The sequence below is a fragment of the Drosophila tropicalis genome, unplaced genomic scaffold, assembly GCF_018151085.1.
Source record: "Drosophila tropicalis isolate 14030-0801.00 unplaced genomic scaffold, ASM1815108v1 contig_443, whole genome shotgun sequence".
Lineage (NCBI taxonomy): Eukaryota > Metazoa > Arthropoda > Insecta > Diptera > Drosophilidae > Drosophila > Drosophila tropicalis.
The window spans coordinates 4,968,799-4,988,262 of NW_027172907.1; the positions used below are offsets into that span (position 1 = coordinate 4,968,799).

General features: G+C 35.3%; 6 protein-coding genes across 7 annotated transcripts; 2 read left to right on the plus strand and 4 right to left on the minus strand.

The window, feature by feature from the left end:
• Positions 1-7,252, minus strand: M6 (neuronal membrane glycoprotein M6). Of its 2 annotated transcripts, none has more exons than XM_068286484.1 (4): positions 6,782-7,252; positions 1,770-1,929; positions 1,404-1,708; positions 1-1,331 (listed from the first exon to the last, which is right to left on the minus strand). In XM_068286484.1, the coding sequence occupies exons 1-4, from the start codon at positions 6,783-6,785 to the stop codon at positions 1,054-1,056; spliced, it is 747 nt and encodes a 248-aa protein (XP_068142585.1). In that variant the 5' UTR covers positions 6,786-7,252; the 3' UTR covers positions 1-1,053. The 2 variants fall into 2 exon arrangements, with proteins under 2 accessions (XP_068142585.1, XP_068142584.1); XM_068286483.1 differs by lacking the exon at positions 6,782-7,252 and adding an exon at positions 2,761-3,241.
• A 242-nt stretch (positions 7,253-7,494) lies between these two features.
• Positions 7,495-9,132, plus strand: Las (lipoyl synthase, mitochondrial). Its single transcript, XM_068286482.1, has 4 exons — positions 7,495-7,976; positions 8,050-8,206; positions 8,264-8,321; positions 8,379-9,132. Exons 1-4 carry the CDS (start codon positions 7,593-7,595, stop codon positions 8,896-8,898), a joined length of 1,119 nt encoding a protein of 372 aa, XP_068142583.1. The 5' UTR covers positions 7,495-7,592; the 3' UTR covers positions 8,899-9,132.
• Positions 9,133-9,375: 243 nt separating this feature from the next.
• On the minus strand, positions 9,376-11,802 carry LOC137574267 (transmembrane protein 104 homolog). Its single transcript, XM_068286481.1, has 4 exons — positions 11,649-11,802; positions 10,869-11,380; positions 10,398-10,624; positions 9,376-10,334 (listed from the first exon to the last, which is right to left on the minus strand). Exons 1-4 carry the CDS (start codon positions 11,727-11,729, stop codon positions 9,571-9,573), a joined length of 1,584 nt encoding a protein of 527 aa, XP_068142582.1. The 5' UTR covers positions 11,730-11,802; the 3' UTR covers positions 9,376-9,570.
• A 1,581-nt stretch (positions 11,803-13,383) lies between these two features.
• On the minus strand, positions 13,384-16,472 carry Mkrn1 (Makorin 1). The gene is made up of 4 exons (XM_068286303.1): positions 16,353-16,472; positions 15,161-16,027; positions 14,813-15,086; positions 13,384-14,649 (listed from the first exon to the last, which is right to left on the minus strand). The coding sequence occupies exons 2-4, from the start codon at positions 15,964-15,966 to the stop codon at positions 14,551-14,553; spliced, it is 1,179 nt and encodes a 392-aa protein (XP_068142404.1). The 5' UTR covers positions 15,967-16,027; positions 16,353-16,472; the 3' UTR covers positions 13,384-14,550.
• Positions 16,473-16,911: 439 nt separating this feature from the next.
• On the plus strand, positions 16,912-18,513 carry Rpn10 (regulatory particle non-ATPase 10). The gene is made up of 3 exons (XM_068286244.1): positions 16,912-17,051; positions 17,127-17,267; positions 17,360-18,513. The coding sequence occupies exons 1-3, from the start codon at positions 17,026-17,028 to the stop codon at positions 18,375-18,377; spliced, it is 1,185 nt and encodes a 394-aa protein (XP_068142345.1). The 5' UTR covers positions 16,912-17,025; the 3' UTR covers positions 18,378-18,513.
• Positions 18,514-18,958: 445 nt separating this feature from the next.
• Positions 18,959-19,428, minus strand: COX8 (Cytochrome c oxidase subunit 8). Its single transcript, XM_068286245.1, has 2 exons — positions 19,241-19,428; positions 18,959-19,140 (listed from the first exon to the last, which is right to left on the minus strand). The coding sequence occupies exons 1-2, from the start codon at positions 19,349-19,351 to the stop codon at positions 19,045-19,047; spliced, it is 207 nt and encodes a 68-aa protein (XP_068142346.1). The 5' UTR covers positions 19,352-19,428; the 3' UTR covers positions 18,959-19,044.
• Positions 19,429-19,464: the final 36 nt, after the last annotated feature.

A 19,464-nucleotide genomic window follows, 5' to 3' on the forward strand; every position in this document is an offset into this window, starting at 1 on the left:
TGGAAACTTATAAATTTTATTTATGAAATATTATATTAGAATTCTTGTCAATATGAAAATTTGTTTGTATATGTTGTTCTTTTGTCAGATTATACATAGTGGTGGATTACGTACGTGTATGTTACAACTTTGCAAATCTATATATTATAAAATATAATTTATGTATAATATATATATATATATATATGAACATAAAACTACAATGATTAAATTACTAATTACTCATGTAAAAGTGTTGTATTTTTTTGTTTCTCATATGCATTTGAATTAAAATCCTATTGCTGGCTTCTCTATTTGGTTTAGATATAGACAGAAATAAGAAAGACAAGCGACAAATTTTCCGATATACATAATATATGTATGAATTAATATTACAGCATGCATCGTAATCAAAAAATGTGTACTCGTCATGTATAAATTTATGTAAACTTTTATCAGCAATTCAGAAGAATCAATTTGAGCATAATTTATTTGAAAAATTGTGTTTTTTTATTGTGTTTGTTTGTTCGTTTTTTTTTTTTAAGTGTTTCAACATAAAAATGAAAATATATCCATTTTGATTATATCAATTAAAAAAAAAAGTACAAAAAAAGAAAAAACACATCGTAAAAATGGATTTAGATCTCAATTAGACGGTTATAGTTATGGACGGAAAATACTCAGTAGAAGAGAATTTTCTACTAACTTCTTTTGTAGACTTAATGGATGCGTTGCCAATAGAGACAGTGCACAGCAAATCGAGGCCAATTGCATCTGCTGGCCTACAATGATATTTTTGTTTGTTTTAGCCATAAATTAAATTAAATATATAAAAAAAAATGCATGAAATTAAATTGTAAATCCACAGTAAAAATATACTATATAGGTTTCTAAAACACACAAAAATCAAAAAGCTTTTGTAATTGTGTTGTTGTTGTTGTTTTTCATTGCATTGTGTTTCGTTGTGTGCGGTGTGCCAAAATGCATGTATGTATGTATATAGATGTATACGTGTGGGTGTCAAATAGCGCCTCACTGTTCTTTAAGCTCAAATTGAATCTTCTGAAATATATCCTAGAAGCGATCTTTCGATGTGGCGCTATACTCGATTTCGTTAAGATTTTGTATTTCCTGGAGCTCTTGGAATTTCTCATGATCCCTTATGTGCGCATAATTGGCGGACAAACACATCAGATAATGGACCAAACTTAGGATAACCAATAACGTTGACAACGTAGCCAAGATGAACATTACTTCGGCATTCTCAACACCATCCTTACAAAATGCTTTTATTTCATATTTCTCGCATACTTTCATGTCCTCCAGTTTGGTATTCGGTGGGAACATAAAATCTATAAATGAACAACAAATTTTATTATCCTCATTTTCGATTAGCTACATATGTATGTATATATTCTACTTACGAAATTGTGTCAAATCGATACAGCTAAGCGAATGCTCCACACTGGAGCACATATTCCAGAACATTGTGTATATGAAGGTGATGACAACCAAAAAGCATAAAATCAAACTCCACACAAAATTCAGTAAATATGTAATGCCCATTAGAACCGCACAAGAGATGCGTCCACCAACACGGGAACGCCAAGCTCTATACACTTTATATCTTGTTGAGCCAGTTGCCAGAAAGCCAACGAAAAGTATCATAAATCCAAGAGCAGCCATCCCAGCTGCAATTATCACAAATATCATTTGCACTGCCTCAATCCTGAAAAGTATTGATTGGGATTAGTAAAAGGAAAAGGTATAATGTGAATGGGATTACTTACCATATCAGGCGCAAGTGAAAGACTTGATCTACCATTATGACTGTAAGTGAGGCTCCACGGTACATGGTAAAACAGAAAATGCCCACACCAAGTAGACACATTAATGTGGCTATTAGTGTGGCGTATGGAATACGCGCCATGCATGATTGGCAACAGTCACCTGAAAGAAGTTAACATTGTAAATACCATATGAATTGTTTAATTCTATTATAAAGAAGTTTAGTTAATTATCAAGCTATAGAGAAATGTACTTAACAGGTTATCCCTATCTTTGCTCTTTTAGCAAAGTTTATGTAGGTTTTAAAAAGCCAAACTAAAGCTATTAACTTTATAATTAGTGACTCGAATGATGATTCAGTTTGGTGCTTTAATAGTTTAATAGAAGAGAAGGAACTAGAACTAGATTGATCAAAGCCTGTTCACGTTTCCGAAACGTTTCTCAAACTTTAATCAATTTAGTTTTCAAGTCGTTTCTGAGATGATAGGAAATTTAAAACAATTTTGCAAATGAAAAGCAAAAAGACTTTCAAATTCGAAACTAAAAGCGGAAAAAGATTTTGCATATCATTCAGTGAATTTGTGAGAGGAAAGAAAAAGGAGAATTGAGAACAAAATAATTGTATAAATGAGTGAAATACAAAATTCTTAAAAATATTGCGTAGATACATACATACATACATATGTACATATGTACATGGAATCGTGACTTTCTCAGAGTAGGTATTACATATGAAAAGTGACGAAACGATACAGATAAGATAATGATTAAACATTGCTCGGCAATGTAAAGCGGTGGAAAAGAGAAGGTGAGGTGAATGAGAGATACAAGAAAAAAAGCAAGTGATTCACATATGTATATAAAAGGAAAGAAAGTAGACAAAGGGTGGAAACAATTATAGTGCCTGGATCTAACGGAAGGAAGTGCCTATAAGCTTCCGCTTTGGGCTTAGGTGCTGCTGCTTTGTGCTCTCTGTGTGTTAACTGTCCATACCTTCACCACCTCGCTCTGTGTATCTATCCAAGGAGTGGTCTGAACGATACGAGCTGCGTCGACGATTCTGTATGCTGCCCCCTCCGTTACCGCCACCATTTCCATTCCCATTATAGGGATTATTGTTGTAGGCTCGCGTCGAGACTCCTCCATCATCCTCAAAGTTCGTCTCGAGAAGGATTTCCTCGCGTGGATCTCGTATGCGATCACGTTTATTACTTTTCCCCGACATATTGTACAATGGAACGTCAAATGCTTTTTTGTGGATAAAAGATTTGAAATAAATGTAAAGGCAGAAAACGTTCTCAAATTAAAGCGCTTCTCTGCTCAATCAAAAAAGATGCCCCGCTCACACACACACACTGTGAATGACACACTGCGACGTCATCGAAGACAACCGATTCCACAGGTATCCACGCACATATATGTATATATAAATGGGTGCTTATCGTATCGGCTCCAACATGAACTGAAACATTCGTGGAAGAGAGCAGAATCAAACTGAACGTGTGTGTGGTACAGTGGTGTCTACCTAACCACCATAAGAGAGAACTTCAGTTTCGAACTCGAGTTCGAATCGATAACAAATGAAGTAAGTCGTCTCGCCGACTTAAGTATACCATGCACCAGTGAAACAAATATCTCCCATGGTCTCCGAGATCTAGGCGTTCATACGGACGGACATGGCTAGATCGACTCTGCTGTTGTTACTGATCAAGAATATATATACTTAATGGGGTCGGAAAAGCTTCCTTCTGTCTGTTACATACATTTTGGCGACTTTAATACACCATTTCACCTTATGGGTGCATGGTATAAAAAGCCAGTAGAAAGAATAAGCAGCCAGTCTTCTCTTAACTTGTTTGTTCGTGCGCTCTCCCACACTGCTTGTTTGGGTTGGGTTCTCTTTACATTGATAGTGTCCAAGAGCTTATGGGGAGAACCTTCTCTCGCTCTCCACTGGCGAGGCGTTGGTTTCGGTCACAAGCAAGTCTGTTGTGGATCTCTGCTTAGGTCAATCGGTCACAATGGTAATGAATCATTAAGTGCACTAATTATCCATATGACCACCAAAGTTACTTTCAATTGAAAGACACTTACAGCTTCTGTCCCTTATACATATGTAGGTACATGATTCATGATTTAGCATAATAAGGATGATTGCTGATCATCGAAGCATATTATAGCCGGGTCGAAATCATTCACGTTTTACACCGTGCTGCAGAGAGGGTATCTTTGCGAGGGGGAATTTTAGCAATATCCTTAAGGGTTTTATGAATTAAACGGTGTCTCATCTATGCTGATCGAAAATGATATATGTTCTATATACGGATCGGTTTAGTAGCCTCAAAATCAATTATTTTTTGCCTTAGACGGATCGAAAAATCTTCAAATTTTTTAATGGTTCTGAGATTGTCGACAGTTTTGTTGTGTAGGAATTTGTGTTTCGAGATTTAAGATTTTGAATCTATAACTCCATTACCTAATTTCATTTGATTTCGAAGTATAAGTTGCAAATTCCTGACCCTTTCTGGACAAAGAGTTTTAAAAAAATCATCATAAATACACATAAGTTCACATCTAATGCTAGCTCAGGGGATAGAGATTTGGGCCAGGATGCTTATGCTTAGTTACGCTTCGGTAAAACAAGACGTTGCGGTTACACAAACTAACTAAACTAAAGAGGTGTTGTGCACTTGAAAGTAAGTCGTCCGTAACCACAAGAGTTTTTTCCGCCCCTCCATTTCTATACCTTCCTTAAAACCTTCTCTTTGGAGTACCATCATCATCATCATCATCATCTTTGGAGTCGCCAAATGTGTGTGGGTGGTTGGTTTGTGCGTTGCAACCTACAACGTTGCGCAACCAAAAGGCGAATAGCAACCACTAATTAAAGCAGAAGGCAACTTCAAATGGATTGCATTTCTCCTTTCGCTTTATATATCTTTCAAAAATTTTATAAAGTATGTAATTGCTTAGGAAACAAGAAAAAATAACTTACTGAGACTCAAGAAAAAGTTTCTATAAGCAACGTTTAGTAAGGAGACTTTTTTTGGCTACCAAATGTCCCAAATGTTCAAAAAAGAAATTTCGTTGACGAAATGGTGCATATGTACTTTAGGGGCCCCATTTCCTTCATCTCATATCTCTAGATTGGTTACTGATATTTGATCGGCTTTAGAAGAACTTAGTTTAATTAAGGATATTGAAGACGAAGAAAGAAATGAAAGGACTTATGAATATAATTTATATACTATATTTATTTATAAGATGGCTTGAATATTTCTTTACAGCCAACCATTATAGTTTATAATTTTTGAAGCATAGGTTGGCTTAAATTAGATCAAGGATTTACATACATACTCACATATGTACATATATGCATACTTGAATAGTTTATTTATTTTGTAGGCCGCCCAACTTTTAAATACTACTCGCTATAATTCCTTATTGCCACAATTCTACAATTGTCTATGCACAGAAAGGACTAATGACCTCTGAAAAACCCATTTGCAGCGCTCACTAGAAAAAATAAAATGCATCCGCATCTAAGATTCTAACCGCCATAAATGACAATGACTAGCCACACACAAGAGGAGAAAGAATAGGGAGGAGGAGGCGAATCGTTAGGCGCGTTGAGTTAGATATGAATCGCAGGCGCGGAATCAGCGTGGAACATTAATTCCGGTAGCGTGCAATGACTCCAAAGTGCTCCAAGAAGACACAACCTATTGTTGATATTTAAAGTCTCTCTAAATATGCAATTACGATTCAACAACAAACCAAAAGAACGTATAAACACGTTTATAAAGAGTTTGGCAGATAACCAGAAAGAAAATCTTCAATGAAATGTTGTTCATGCATTTCTGTACTTCTATGCTAACCCGGCTGAATGTATTGTTTAGCCTTGTTGGGCTATAAACATGACACCCATTTGTGTCTTTAATAATATCTATATCGAATATCTAATACTTACTATAATCAACTACGGTAATCGAATTTTAGCAAACATTTAAGAAGAAACACCCACTTAACTACCGTAAATAAAATGCTCTCACACGCTTAATTAATTAAATCCTCTGTTAATAAACATATTTAAAGTAGATTTGTAAGAATGAGAGATCATTTTCTGGCCAACATTTACAAGTATCTAATTCTTTATATGTCCAAATATACAACTAGTAAGTGGTGAACGGAGCATCCCATCTTATGGGAAAAATCAAGTATTCTGACTAAGAGATCTAAGCGTTCCAGAGCCTGCAACTCAGGTAATTTTTGAACCCGATTAAGCCACTTTTCAGCTTAGATATGACAATGGCAAACAGGCAGAGATGAATAAAAAAGTGAAAGTGAAAATATATATAGCAGTTTTTTATACTTTTCTTGAACTAAATTTTACCTAAATTGTTAGAGATTTAATTTCTCTTTTTTCATTTAACGAGATATGTATGTATAAGTCAAAATGTATGTATGTGGTTATTTATTAGTATTTCTAAATAACTTTGCTATACGAGCAAAGGAATTTAATAAAAGGAACCATGAACTTTAGAATGAGAAAAACCCACTACGGTTTTTGTACAATTCAGCCAAAACCACATTCACAGTCTAAATGTAGCTCAATCAAAAATTCCGTAAATTACTTTTAGGGGGGCCAATTCAATTGAAGTCAGAGCCTTGAACTGCTTATATGGGGGGAGTGAATGGTTCATAAACTGTTTCTGCATTCTAGACACGACAAAATAACAATACATATTTGGCACAAATTCCTATAAACAAAGAAGGATCATGCTATGGGATTATGTTTAATGGGAAACACTTATATTTATTGAACAGGATTTTTAGAGGAATCAAAGAAGCCTTAAGAAAATCCAATGTAACCAAAATTTAGCCTTTTATATATGTACATGTATGTAATTCTATCTGATTTACCATACAACCGTTTACATTTACAAACATACATACACGTACATACATGTATGTGTATTAAAAATTTTGGATTAATCCAACACTTTAGACGTACCCATTTTCGAGATTCTTGTTCGTGAGATTGAATGCAGCTTTCAATTTACAACATTTATGCGGTCGTGTAACGCGACTGTTGGTGTGTGAGTGTGTTTGTGTTGTTTGTGTGTATAAGTGAAGTCGTCACAAACAAAACAAGTTTTCTTGAGTAAGTATATGTATATGTATGTATGTACGTGAAATGAAAGAAAATAATAATAAAGAAACTCGCGCTCAAATTTTCTTTTGCATATTACAACTTTTCACTTATTCACTTGTCGACAACCGAAATAACATATTTTAGTTTGATGATTTTCGTTTTAATTAAACTTAAATGTTTTAAGCTGGGATTGCAGAACAAAAAGCCCGAAACGAACACAGACGGAGGCACGACTTTAACGCGTTGTAGCTCTTGTTCCATAAAAAAACATATGCGACGAAAACAAAAAACACTGCCATAGAGCTTCAAACAAAATTTGTACAAAATACTACCGATAACGATAACATCGATGTTTTCGCCAGCACTATCGATGCAACATGCAATGAGTACCAACATCAAGCAAAGAAGTCAAACTCGAACATCAGAGTCGAACCGCAACCGATGAGGCCAACATTGGATGCCGTCATCGAACATTGGATGCCAACATCGAACAAAAGAGTGAATTAGATCGTGGAAAAACATCAATTGCACTATCGATACATCGATTAGACTACTTGACAGTGTGACCATCTCGCATACTGCACATCTCTATCATCAATTTCGTAAGATTATTTAGCCAAAGAATTCGTTGTAGGTGTATTTTTTTTGTTATGTTAAATTTATAAGCAATATGTTGCGAACAATTAAGTCTCCAATCAAAGTTATTGTGCGTCCGGCCTCAGCATCGGCATCTGCAAATGCAGAAAAACTGGATGAGATTCGGGAACGGTTGGCAAAGGGACCAAGTTTCCAGGATTTCATCCAGAATCCGAATAATACAAAGAATGAATGGGATAACTACGATGGTAAATTACGCCGTGAGAAGGGAGAAGAGCAACGCCTTCGTCTTCCTCCATGGCTAAAGACAACCATTCCTATGGGAAAGAATTATGCCAAGATAAAGGATCAATTGAGGGAACTAAAGCTTTCCACAGTTTGCGAAGAGGCACGTTGTCCCAACATAGGTGAATGTTGGGGTGGTGGCGAGCACGGGACTCAAACAGCAACAATTATGGTACGCATGACCTGTGTGACATTTATGTTGATATGAATACAAACGCCGTATTGTTGTTTTTTTCTGATGACAGCTCATGGGTGATACTTGTACACGCGGTTGTCGCTTTTGCTCGGTAAAAACAGCCCGAGCACCGCCACCACTGGACGAGAACGAGCCCGTAAATACAGCCAAAGCGGTGGCATCTTGGGGTTTGGACTACATCGTGCTGACATCAGTGGATCGAGATGGTATGTACACTCAATTATGAAAGGACATGTTATTTAAGAGTGGTTCTTATTTTACAGATTTGTCGGATGGAGGCTCTAAACATATTGCACAAACTGTTAAAGAGATCAAAGCACGGTAAGGGATGTAGACGAAAGGAAATCGGTATCATCGTATATATCTGAATTTTTATAGTAATCAAAATATATTCGTCGAGTGTCTGGTGCCGGATTTTCGCGGCGATTTGGACTGTGTGAAAACGATCGCCAACTGCGGCCTTGATGTCTATGCACACAATATTGAAACGGTTGAGAAATTGACACCGTTTGTTCGAGACAGACGTGCCCACTACAGACAAACTCTAAAAGTACTCAGCGAAGCAAAGCGCTACAATCCCAATCTTATCACAAAGAGCTCCATAATGCTGGGTCTTGGCGAAACCGATGCGGAGGTGGAACAAACTATGCTGGATCTACGAGAAGTTGGTGTGGAGTGTCTTACTTTGGGTCAATACATGCAGCCCACTAAGAAACATCTGAAGGTTATTGAATATGTAACACCAGAAAAATTCAAGCACTGGGAGGAGCGTGGCAATCAGCTAGGATTCCTATATACCGCCAGTGGTCCACTTGTCCGATCCTCATATAAAGCTGGTGAATTCTTCATTACGAGCATTTTAGCAAATCGTAAAAAGCATGCTGATCCGCCTAAGTAAATAGTTAATGAATTCGTTAATTAGGTTTACGTTATATAACCACATTTGTAAATTTTTGTTGCGGAATAGTAAATGCCCTATGTATCTATATATTTTTGTATATAATTTATGTATACATGAAACATCATGCAATATGATATTTATCATTACCGTACACTTTGCAGCCAGCTAACAAAAAACGATTCAATTGTTGTAAATTTTAAATTAAAACCAGAAAAAGTGACTACGAAAAAATAGTTTATTGTTGTTGAATTATGGAAAACTGCGACCCTTTTAAATACTTTCTATATAAGATGATGCGGACCAGATATTCTGTTTTGTCTGTAAAATAAACAGATGCCTCTGACGTGTAGAGATAACACGAATTTTGGAAAATTTTCAATTAAAATTATGACAGATTATGAATTAAGCTCATATTGTTACCAATAAAGTGTTGCATACTTCTGGTGTTAAAGTCAAAAACAAATACAGTATGAGTTAAATTTTCGCTTTTTTATTACATATATTAACATATTATATATTTATTAAAAACACGCAGTTTCGCTATTTTTGGAAATCATTTAAATGGAAGACTCATAAAAACTTTTCTTTTTCACAGCCAATTAGATACTTCCTGTCTAACAACTATTTGTTTAGTTTTTTATAAATAATTGGTATCGATAAATTTAAAGCTTATTGAATTAGATTAATGGTAACCAAAAATACGCAAACAACTGACCAAACTATTACCAACAGAAGCCATGCATTAGACTTGAAAGGACTTTTAAACTGATTGACAACGCCACTGCCCAACAGTTCGGAACAAGTCCGTCTGGCAAAGTAAACTAAGCATACGGGAATAATGTACTGAATGCCAGTCCCAGCATAACTTCCAGTAAACGCAATCAGACTGGACAAACTCTCAGTAAAATATGTCACGCAAAATGGTGGGATAATCGCACACAGAGGAAAAATGATGCGAATACACCAGTGATAGGATTCATATCTTGACATATCTAAGAATAATGTCTGCAGATTATTTCTCAATGTTATGGCAATAATGGGATAGCTAGTCGATAAGGTAAATACCGGAAATAGAGACAGGAAATAATCAATGCCAATAAGCACAGCTGACGCAAAATCCGTATGGGGTACTTTTTGTGGCAAAAAATTTAACGTATAGAGAATTTTAACGTGCTCGAATGCAAAAATACCAGTCAAAGCTAGTAAAATGTAAAATGAACATATAAATATGTAGTCAAAGGAAATTATTTTGGCAATCATCTTCTTTTGTCTGATGGGCGCTAAAAGGCTGGGCAAAGAATGATGACACATAAAGGAATATACACATGCGCCAAATAACGATGGGATGCCGGTAAAATCAATGCTCACTGGATGACCTCTTGCTCCTTTTGTGATCAGCATCTTAACAGCTAAGCTGATCATTAAACTAAATGCTGAAATAGACAGATTTCTAGTTTATAATTATAAATAATTTACAAATATATATGTATGCTTACCCGTCCAACGAAAGAAAGCTGTGAGTACTTGCAAATATTTTGTCTTTTGAACATTAAATGCAGCAAATGGACCGAATATTACAGTGAATGCGATTAGGAATACTCGGTACATGCTTAACCTTGATATGGTGTGTTCCATCCAGCATGGACTATTTGTGTTATTCTTAAAATCACCCGGCCAAAACATTAAATTTGAATTACCAATGTTGGTGACATTTACAGCATCGCTAGGAATATTTTTAGTGTCAAATTAGTTGATTGAGACATAAAATGCTCATTAACTTTTAAATTATTCGAGTTTATAATAGGATATCTTATATATATCTTTTTATTGTCATCAATTAAAAGTCAATGATACGGGCGGTTTCTTTTCAGAAGGAAACTGAACAACTAGTCGAACTGACTGCAAATTTCCTTTTGATTTGTACGGAAATCGACCTAAAAGAATCATTATATTATTCGAAAACTTACCACACAACGTCACGTAGACTTCTTGCTACGGCAGCAGAGTAAATGCTCAAGTCTCCATACAGATAAACAATGAAACACAAATAGAACAATGTTCGTCCGATATCGTTGAAAAACAATGTTGCCATTTCACCCAGTTCGAATTTCTTTGAAAGCTGATAATAGTGAAATTCAGCACTCTGAATGGTCAGCGGGATCCGTTCTAGTTCACCACTGACACCACCCAACAGACTAACTTCCTCCTCTTGCCTAGTTGCTGTCGATGCAGCTTCTTCATCGTCTTCGCTGTGTTCTTCAGAATTTTGACGTTGCCTTAAGACCTGTAGATTCTGCCAGTTATTAATGGCATTGGTACAGGCAATAGTCTCTATAACAAACGTCACTGTCATGTAGCTCATTGAAGCTAGCAATACTATAACTATGAGACTAAGTAGCCATCCTGCCTTTACGAAAACGCCTGGTAATGTTAATGCACCCGTTCCGACAATCAGATTGAATATGAAGATGACACCAACCTGCATAGAAGACATACATATGTACATATTATTTTAAATATTTTTATGAAGGGAATAGGCAGAAATTGTGTCTATACCACTGCCCCCTCTGATTAATTTATCACCAACAAGGTTTATGAAAAAATATTTGTACCACATCCATATGTACATATGTATGTACATATGTATGTGCGGATATATTTGGTTAACAATGGACAACAACAAAGACCAAACATATGTATCTTTCAAAGAGATTTGTTAATGTAGGTTATTTTGTTTAAATTCTTACCAAATTTGAGTAAGTAGACGCAGTTGTAGAGGCTTCACCATCCACAAGCCGTCGACTATGCGGGTGCCGATTTACAGGCATTTCTAGCAATAGTTAATGTTTTCAAAATAATTACAATAATGCCGATCCCACGAATTCAAGTAACAATACAAATACAAACACAAACAATGAATGTGAAAACGGCTACCCAGTATACATAATGTAGGCTCACTCAGACACCCGTAGCCCAGCAAACAACATTTCAAGTATAGTTTAAAATTCAAACGAAATGTAACAGTTCCCCCAGATCCATACCATAATTTCTAACATATGTATTTATTTACAGTAAAATCAACTATGTATGGCATAATCAAGGTAAACAAAAAAACAAAAAAAAAAAAAAAAAAAACTTTCAAAGAATTAAGCAGATCCTATCTACATATTACGTTAAAACGCCATTTCAGAGCAGACTTTAATGGGATTGAAATTACAAGAGCTTATTGACACTATTTTCATTTTTTTTATTCAAAATACCAGATGGTAACTTTTTATCTTTACAATTATACACGAATTAATTAAGTTCTTAAATAGGTCTTAGAATTGCATTGATAAAAGCACTTTAAATTTTTAAACAGCTTCTGGATATCGGTATAGTTTTATTGCCTTCTATATATATACACACATATATATGAATAACATCACTATAAAGCAACATTTTCAATAGCCGACATCTGCACATTGATTATATAAAGAGTAAAAACCTTTTGATTTTTTTTTTTTTTTTTTTTGTTCGTTTGAAAGCAGGGTGTTGTGTGGATAAAGTGCTGCTAAGCCCCAAAAAAGGAGGCGTCAATTTTAAGTTCATCCACTTACATATCAAGGACAAGGAACACAGACTCTGAGCTTGGTAAAAACAAGGGAGACAATCATATGTTTCTCTTTCTAATTGACGTCAAATCAACAAACTATAAAAACTAGTTTCACATTTTTTTCATATTAGAAATCTAATCTGAATAATCTACAAATCAAAAGTATTTGTATTAAATTCAATAATTGATTGACCCCAAAAAAGAAAAATAAAACAGCGATGCAAGTCGTTAGTTTATGCATTAGTAGAGCAACCAACATATGAAATTAAATTTACAAAAAATTACTTCACAAAAACAAAGTAATAATAAAGTATATACATTTGTGTATATATATTATGCTCTTTATGCAGGGAGACGTATGTATAGTATATATTTTTAAAATAATCAAATTCTTATATTACCTGCGAAATATTACGTTTCATTGATTTAGTTTTTAGTTTTTCTTAATATTAGTTAAATTATTCTTACGATTTACATATATCTTTATTATTTACTGTACGTTTTATGCATCAATGTGTTGCGAATCGCTACAATAGACGTACAAAGTATTCGTATTCAGCATTAATTTGTGTGACACAGGATCTCAGCTTGGGTTATGTTAAAATATTATTCAGATTTCCATTAAATTATGTATATATCTATATATATATATATATATATATATATATATATATATATATATATATATATATATATATATATATATATATATATATACATATATATACTGTTGTTTACATGCTTTCCTATAGTTTTATAGTTGTTACTTTAAACTTTACTTTATTTTTCATATGTTTAGCATATGCTTAATGTTGGGAGCCACAAATGTTAATTTCTCATATGTATATTATACACACATACACGCAACCAAATGGTAAATGAACAAATTTTGCATTATAATAATAATATAATATAATTAGTTCTTTAATTGATTCATTTTGTTGCTGACAATAAAATATGATTAATTCATTAAAATTAAAAACCAATGATTGCAATGCAAACAAAGGTTACATTACCAACGTAGAACGTATTAACTTAAAAACGATGTACACAATAAATGATAAATGTATGTAAATATTATATTATTTTAAGGATTAGTGGTTAGCGGGGATGAAACGGGGGGGACATTGGGCGGGTCGGGATTACTTTTATCTTGATGTGATTAACGTTTCATATATATGTATAACAGGAATTTGATAACAATAACAAAATTTAAATTGATAGACCAAATGGTGGTACATGGATTACAAATTTAAGCAATTATATATGGATACAGATACAGATTTTTTGAGTCTGCACTAAACGCCAAATTAATTTAGGTGCAGCAGCAAATTGCAGCCTTATAAGATATAAACACGTGCTTATTATTGGTGCTTCTTGCGTGTGTGCGCTTTTCTCTAAGGTATTTTAGGTATAGGTATAATTAAAGTAGAGTAGTTCAACTTCAAAAGATAGTGTGTAGAGAACATAATAAAGATTAAGAATGTTTGTATTTGTTATGTTTACAATTCAGTCTGAAAGGCATAGTTGTGTATACACATTTCATATCACCTATTTCGAATAATTTGATGTTTTTAATTGTTTCCCTTTTCTTTTTGTTTTTTTTTTTTTTTTTTTTTGTTTTGTTTTTTCATTTTTTTGTTTTATGTTTTTGTTTTTGTTTTTTTCTTTAAATATGCATAGATAATAGATGATTTTAAGATTCATGTTTCTTTAAGTATAATTTCGACCACTTAACGGTATCATATATAATTTAATGCAAGTACGGAAAAGTTGCTGTAAATTTCGTTGCGTTAAGTTGGGAATAAATATATATATGTATAAACCTAAATTTGGTACCCAAATACAAGTTTTTTTTGTTTTGTTTTTAAATTTCACATTTCATATTTGGTTTAGTGTTTGTTTGTTTTGTATCTTTTCTTTTTTTTATATATATATATATATGTATATCTCGATAGCATACTTTTTGCGTTATATATGCGGTTGTGTGTCCAACTTCTGTTTGCTTTGAGGGTTTGGTTGCTACAATTCTGTTTCCGCTTCATTTGCAAGACTTACTCTTCGTCCGAAAAATCGGAACTTTCGCTTATATCACTTGAAAACAGCTCTAGCCAATGATAATCACGTCGATCAACATATTCCCATAGATAAATCTAAATAATGAAATAAAAAATATATGTAAAAGTTTGTATTTCGGTTTATGATTATTAAATATACAACTGCTAAAAATAAATTCGGGGAATCACATATGTATATTCGCATACGTCTTATTATCGTCATAGCTATAATAAATTTGTACAGAAAATGTATACTTACATCCAATAAATCGATTATTTCATTTTCTCTATGCAACTTTCGAGCACGAACTGGTAAACCAACATCGACAATATCGCCATTGGGAAGAGCGTGCTTATAGAAACATTTATTACCAAATGGACATTTTCCTTCGCCCTTTTTGAAGTATTTACAATCCTTGGCACCCAACGCGGCACGGTAATCGTTAAGGAGCTTGTCTTTCTCTTCTTTAGTTTCCACCCAAAAGGCGCTGGGACAGACAAAGTCCGAGCATACGCGACATTCTGGGCAAGCTCTGAAATATGAAATATGCATTATAGAAGTAATCGGTATTGAGAGCTGTAGGGCTGTTTTTGACTTTGTATTTACCGCGTAATTTTGTGCTCAAACTGTTTGGCCTGGCGCCATGTACGAATGCACTCCAAGCAAAATATATGATTGCAGTTGGGCAATATACCAAATCTTTTCTCCCTGCCCGCTTTTTCCATGATGGTGTCAAAGCATATACCACATGTTTTATCTTTGGAGCGAGCAATTGCAAAAGAGAGCTCCATAGCCTGCTCGTGTTGTTGCAGGCACTCACGATTATGTTTTTTACGCTGTGCCTGATCTGTGGGGTGCAGGCAATACTGATCGCACATTTCGCATAGCTCCATGTGAATGCGATATGGACAATATTCGCCATAGGCACAGGGACTTTCGTATGGACAAATATCTTCTAAAGATCCAGCTTCCCCGTATTTAATTGTTCCTACATCATCTGATGATGATGGCCCGCCGACGACTTCGGCCCATGAGATCCCACTTTGAATAGCGACACCAGCAGAGGCAGTATCTGCATCTACCTCGGATACCTCGTTCTCGATCTGTTGATAGGAGTCGTAACTCTTCTGGCCAGGAACAAATATCGGTGCATTTGCCCAGTTTCGGTGGCCATGGCTTGTGCTTGGTTTAACATGATTAGCGTCATTTTCATCGGCTGAAGCTCGTTGTTGTTGTTGCTCACATTCAGTTTCGGGGCGACCACGACTTAGATCATGGGAGAAGCGGCACAGCTCCCCAAAACGACATATTCCCCGCAAATAGTATCGGCAAAGTGGCTGGCTTCGACCAAGACCAAGAGCAACATTTGAAATGGCTGGATCGCTGCTGCAACTGGCGATTTCGGCACTCATTTTGCTAGTAGAATTGCAAAAGGTTTGAATTTTGCTATAGTTGTCAATTCTTGTTGCTGACCTAAAATATAGAATGAAAAGTGAATATATGTACATATGTAACAAATATAATAAACTTTCAGTTCTATCCTGCTTGTGCTTGTTTGTAAATGTAACTGACGCATTTAGACACATACATATACATATATAAATATATATACATGTGTGTGTACAAATACTTAGAAGTACATGCATACATATGTAAAAGCATGTTCATATCCACTCATGACCATGACTTTGATGCTTGTTCACGTATGCATGTATAAGCAATCATTAATTTGCAACTTAAGCTATGCATAACCACATTTACATATGTGCGTAAATAATTAAACTTTTGCCAAACTTACTCAGAATTGTTTTACTTATTTCGTCACTTCAATCACAATCAGATTTTCATGACAGCACAGCGTTGCCAGAAGCAAAATATCCACAAAGCCAACCACTCGATACCGATAGCCTACATCGATTGTCAACGAATGAGGCGACTCTAATGAAATAGGCCTGAAAAATTAGCAAAACAAATAAGTGAAAAGCATGAATAAGCCTACTAGATAAATCCACATACATTTGTATGCTGAGAAGGGGTTTACCAAATGCGCTTCAATAGTGAAATTGGGCTAGTAATTCCCTAAGTAAAATCCAGACTCATTTGCTTTCTAATATTTTAAAATAAATATTAATATAAAATTAAAGAAAAGCAATTGCGATGTTAAATAATATTTTAATATAGGAAAATAAGTTAACTGGAGTCGACTGATTAAATATTATGGAGTACATTTTCCATTTATTCCCAACTTCGTCTTAATCTCACAGATATGTATACATATGTGCAGTGATCGTTCAGTTAAGCGCTCATATAATACCGAACATCATAGTACCCTTCACATTTCAGTCATCTTTAGAAATGTTATCGTTATTGCTTTTACGCACCGATAACGATTTTATATTACTTAAAAGCAACCCTGTGTAATAGTTACAGTTCAGTGGCAAAGTGACAAGCAAAAATACAAAAATACGAAAATGGTCCTCGAAAGTACAATGATATGGTAAATATTCTTAAAAAAAAATGTGAATAGCTTTTGTTTTATGTGACTTGGGCTTCGGCTTGACATCTTCTGCAGTTTTGACAACAGCGATTTCCAAAGAAATGGAGATTACTTTCCAACTCGTCTTAGCGTCCAGAAAGACGGCATTAATCTTCTCTGTCTTACCAAGTTAAGGGCGAATCCAGAAAACAATGTTGGACTTATGACTCTGTCCAAGTAAGTATATGTAAATCGACATACATATATGCGATTCATTCTAAGTTTTCCCGTTTATCTTGTTGCAAATTTGTATTCTACCCTGTCCCTAGTACCGTAGAAGTGCTGGCTACCCTGACAACTGATGTGGGTCGCATATTTTCCAAGCTGCATCTAATTCAACCAAAAGGAGATATAAACCTTCTAACTGGAATACGGATTGCCCATTTAGTGTTAAAGCATCGTCAAGGCAAGAACCATAAAATGCGCATTGTTGTTTTTGTAGGCTCGCCTTTGAAAAACGAGGAAGGGGAATTGGTTAAGCAAGCAAAACGTCTTAAAAAGGAGAAGGTCAATGTAGATATTGTCAGCTTTGGCGATCATGTTAATAACAACGAGACACTGACTGCATTTATCAACGCTCTTAACGGTAAAGATGGGACCGGCTCCCATCTGGTTAGCGTTCCCCGTGGATCTGTATTATGCGAGGCTTTGCTGTCTTCGCCAATTATCCAGGGTGAGGATGGCCTGGGTGGCGCTGGTCTAGGTGGTAATGTGTTTGAGTTTGGTGTCGACCCCAACGAAGATCCGGAGCTTGCACTCGCTTTGCGAGTCTCAATGGAAGAACAACGCCATCGTCAAGAAAGCGAACAACGCCGCGCAGGTGCGGATAACTCCGGGTCAGCCAGTGCCGATGTTGCACCACCAGCAGCAAGCGCAGGGGAACGAGGCGGCACAACAGGAATCGCTATTCCAGAGTCAAACTCGGAGGAAGCTATGCTACAAAGGGCCCTAGCACTGTCCACTGAAATTCCCGAAGATAATTTGCCAGATTTTGCCAACATGACCGAAGAGGAACAAATCGCTTTTGCTATGCAGATGTCCATGCAAGATGCTGCCGATGATAACGTTACCCAGCAGGCTAAGCGTCCAAAGACTGACGATGCTAATGCTCCAATGGATGTAGATGAGGATTACTCAGAGGTGATTGGTGACCCAGCATTTTTGCAGAGCGTTCTAGAAAATCTTCCTGGTGTTGATCCACAGTCTGAAGCTGTGCGGGATGCTGTAGGATCGCTCAACAAAGATAAGGACAAAAAGAACGATGATAAGGACAGCCAAAAGAAATAATAATAATAAAAAAAAAAATTCATCTCTTACTATATCTAATAAGCTTGATTAAATCATTGTATCCGCATTATATTCATTAAAAATCATTTGTGAACGTTTGGAAAATTGTCCAACTCAAATGAAAGCGAAGATTAAATTTTTGTGTTCTAAATAATACTTCTAATGAGATTAAATAAGATATGTCCTCAAATAGTCAACAATATGGTTGTCTTGAAGTCGGTTTTCACCTATTCGGTAGAAATGAAACAATATATTTTATCCTTGATTGAATTCGGCATAAAATTACCTACATACAAATATACTGTCCGCCTTCCATTTCAACCTACTTTAGGATGCTAGTTTATGAGTAGAACTCTCCGCAAGATCACTTTAAGTTGAAACAAACATCAGAAAAAGTGTGACATGTCGATGCCTTAAGCCCCTTAGGTTTATAAACAGACTAACTAAAACTCAGTTGCACGAACACATATGTATGTATGTTAATCTCTTTGGTGACATAATTGAACAATTTAAATTGATAGCAGGAAGGTATGTGCATTGCAGCAATTCCGCGTTTAAGAGTTATACAATGAATGTATTAATACAGTTTTGTGGCTTAGTTTAATGTATAATCGTTACTATATTTTTACATTTATAAGCAACATTAACTACATTCACTCATTTCCATTTACTTGTCTCCCTTGTAGTCACGGATATGGTACAATACCCAGGCCGGAATAAACAAGGATGCAGCGCACATACCGCCACCAAGAATTACTTTCTCCTGAAAATGATAAAATATATAAAATATTAAGTTTACCCTCTGGATGAGACATACAAAGTTAGATTTGTTATGTAATTTGCTATAGTTGAAAAATACGTACGGCGGTGGAAACATGCTTTGTTGGTGGTCCGGAAACAACGGATTGGCACCGACTTTGCATCGCATTGCGGATGGCTGGAACCAAGAGGCGAGCAGCGCTATTTTGGAACATCTTTACAATCTTAATTTCGGGAGAAAATCAATGTTAACGCTGTAAGGTTATAATGCTTCTTCTTCTTGCTGCCACTCACAGTTGCACCTTTACTTATCGTATTCGAATATCGA

What these genes read in the sequence shown, in the direction of transcription:
- M6 (XM_068286483.1), bottom strand. Translation starts at nt 2,992, where the DNA reads ATGTCGGGGAAAAGTAATAAACGTGATCGCATACGAGATCCACGCGAG. An exon ending in TTTCACTTGCGCCTGATATG is followed by an intron (nt 1,709 to 1,769) that starts GTAAGTAATCCC and finishes AATACTTTTCAG; the next exon opens with GATTGAGGCAGTGCAAATGA. An exon ending in TATCGATTTGACACAATTTC is followed by an intron (nt 1,332 to 1,403) that starts GTAAGTAGAATA and finishes GTTCATTTATAG; the next exon opens with ATTTTATGTTCCCACCGAAT.
- Las (XM_068286482.1), top strand. Translation starts at nt 7,593, where the DNA reads ATGTTGCGAACAATTAAGTCTCCAATCAAAGTTATTGTGCGTCCGGCC. An exon ending in GACATCAGTGGATCGAGATG is followed by an intron (nt 8,207 to 8,263) that starts GTATGTACACTC and finishes CTTATTTTACAG; the next exon opens with ATTTGTCGGATGGAGGCTCT. An exon ending in GTTAAAGAGATCAAAGCACG is followed by an intron (nt 8,322 to 8,378) that starts GTAAGGGATGTA and finishes GAATTTTTATAG; the next exon opens with TAATCAAAATATATTCGTCG.
- LOC137574267 (XM_068286481.1), bottom strand. Translation starts at nt 11,729, where the DNA reads ATGCCTGTAAATCGGCACCCGCATAGTCGACGGCTTGTGGATGGTGAA. An exon ending in CGTCTACTTACTCAAATTTG is followed by an intron (nt 11,381 to 11,648) that starts GTAAGAATTTAA and finishes TCTTCTATGCAG; the next exon opens with GTTGGTGTCATCTTCATATT. An exon ending in AGCTTTCTTTCGTTGGACGG is followed by an intron (nt 10,335 to 10,397) that starts GTAAGCATACAT and finishes TGTCTATTTCAG; the next exon opens with CATTTAGTTTAATGATCAGC.
- Mkrn1 (XM_068286303.1), bottom strand. Translation starts at nt 15,966, where the DNA reads ATGAGTGCCGAAATCGCCAGTTGCAGCAGCGATCCAGCCATTTCAAAT. An exon ending in TTTGAGCACAAAATTACGCG is followed by an intron (nt 15,087 to 15,160) that starts GTAAATACAAAG and finishes TTCATATTTCAG; the next exon opens with AGCTTGCCCAGAATGTCGCG. An exon ending in AAATAATCGATTTATTGGAT is followed by an intron (nt 14,650 to 14,812) that starts GTAAGTATACAT and finishes TTCATTATTTAG; the next exon opens with ATTTATCTATGGGAATATGT.
- Rpn10 (XM_068286244.1), top strand. Translation starts at nt 17,026, where the DNA reads ATGGTCCTCGAAAGTACAATGATATG. An exon ending in CTCGAAAGTACAATGATATG is followed by an intron (nt 17,052 to 17,126) that starts GTAAATATTCTT and finishes CATCTTCTGCAG; the next exon opens with TTTTGACAACAGCGATTTCC. An exon ending in GGACTTATGACTCTGTCCAA is followed by an intron (nt 17,268 to 17,359) that starts GTAAGTATATGT and finishes CCCTGTCCCTAG; the next exon opens with TACCGTAGAAGTGCTGGCTA.
- COX8 (XM_068286245.1), bottom strand. Translation starts at nt 19,351, where the DNA reads ATGTTCCAAAATAGCGCTGCTCGCCTCTTGGTTCCAGCCATCCGCAAT. An exon ending in CAAAGCATGTTTCCACCGCC is followed by an intron (nt 19,141 to 19,240) that starts GTACGTATTTTT and finishes TATCATTTTCAG; the next exon opens with GAGAAAGTAATTCTTGGTGG.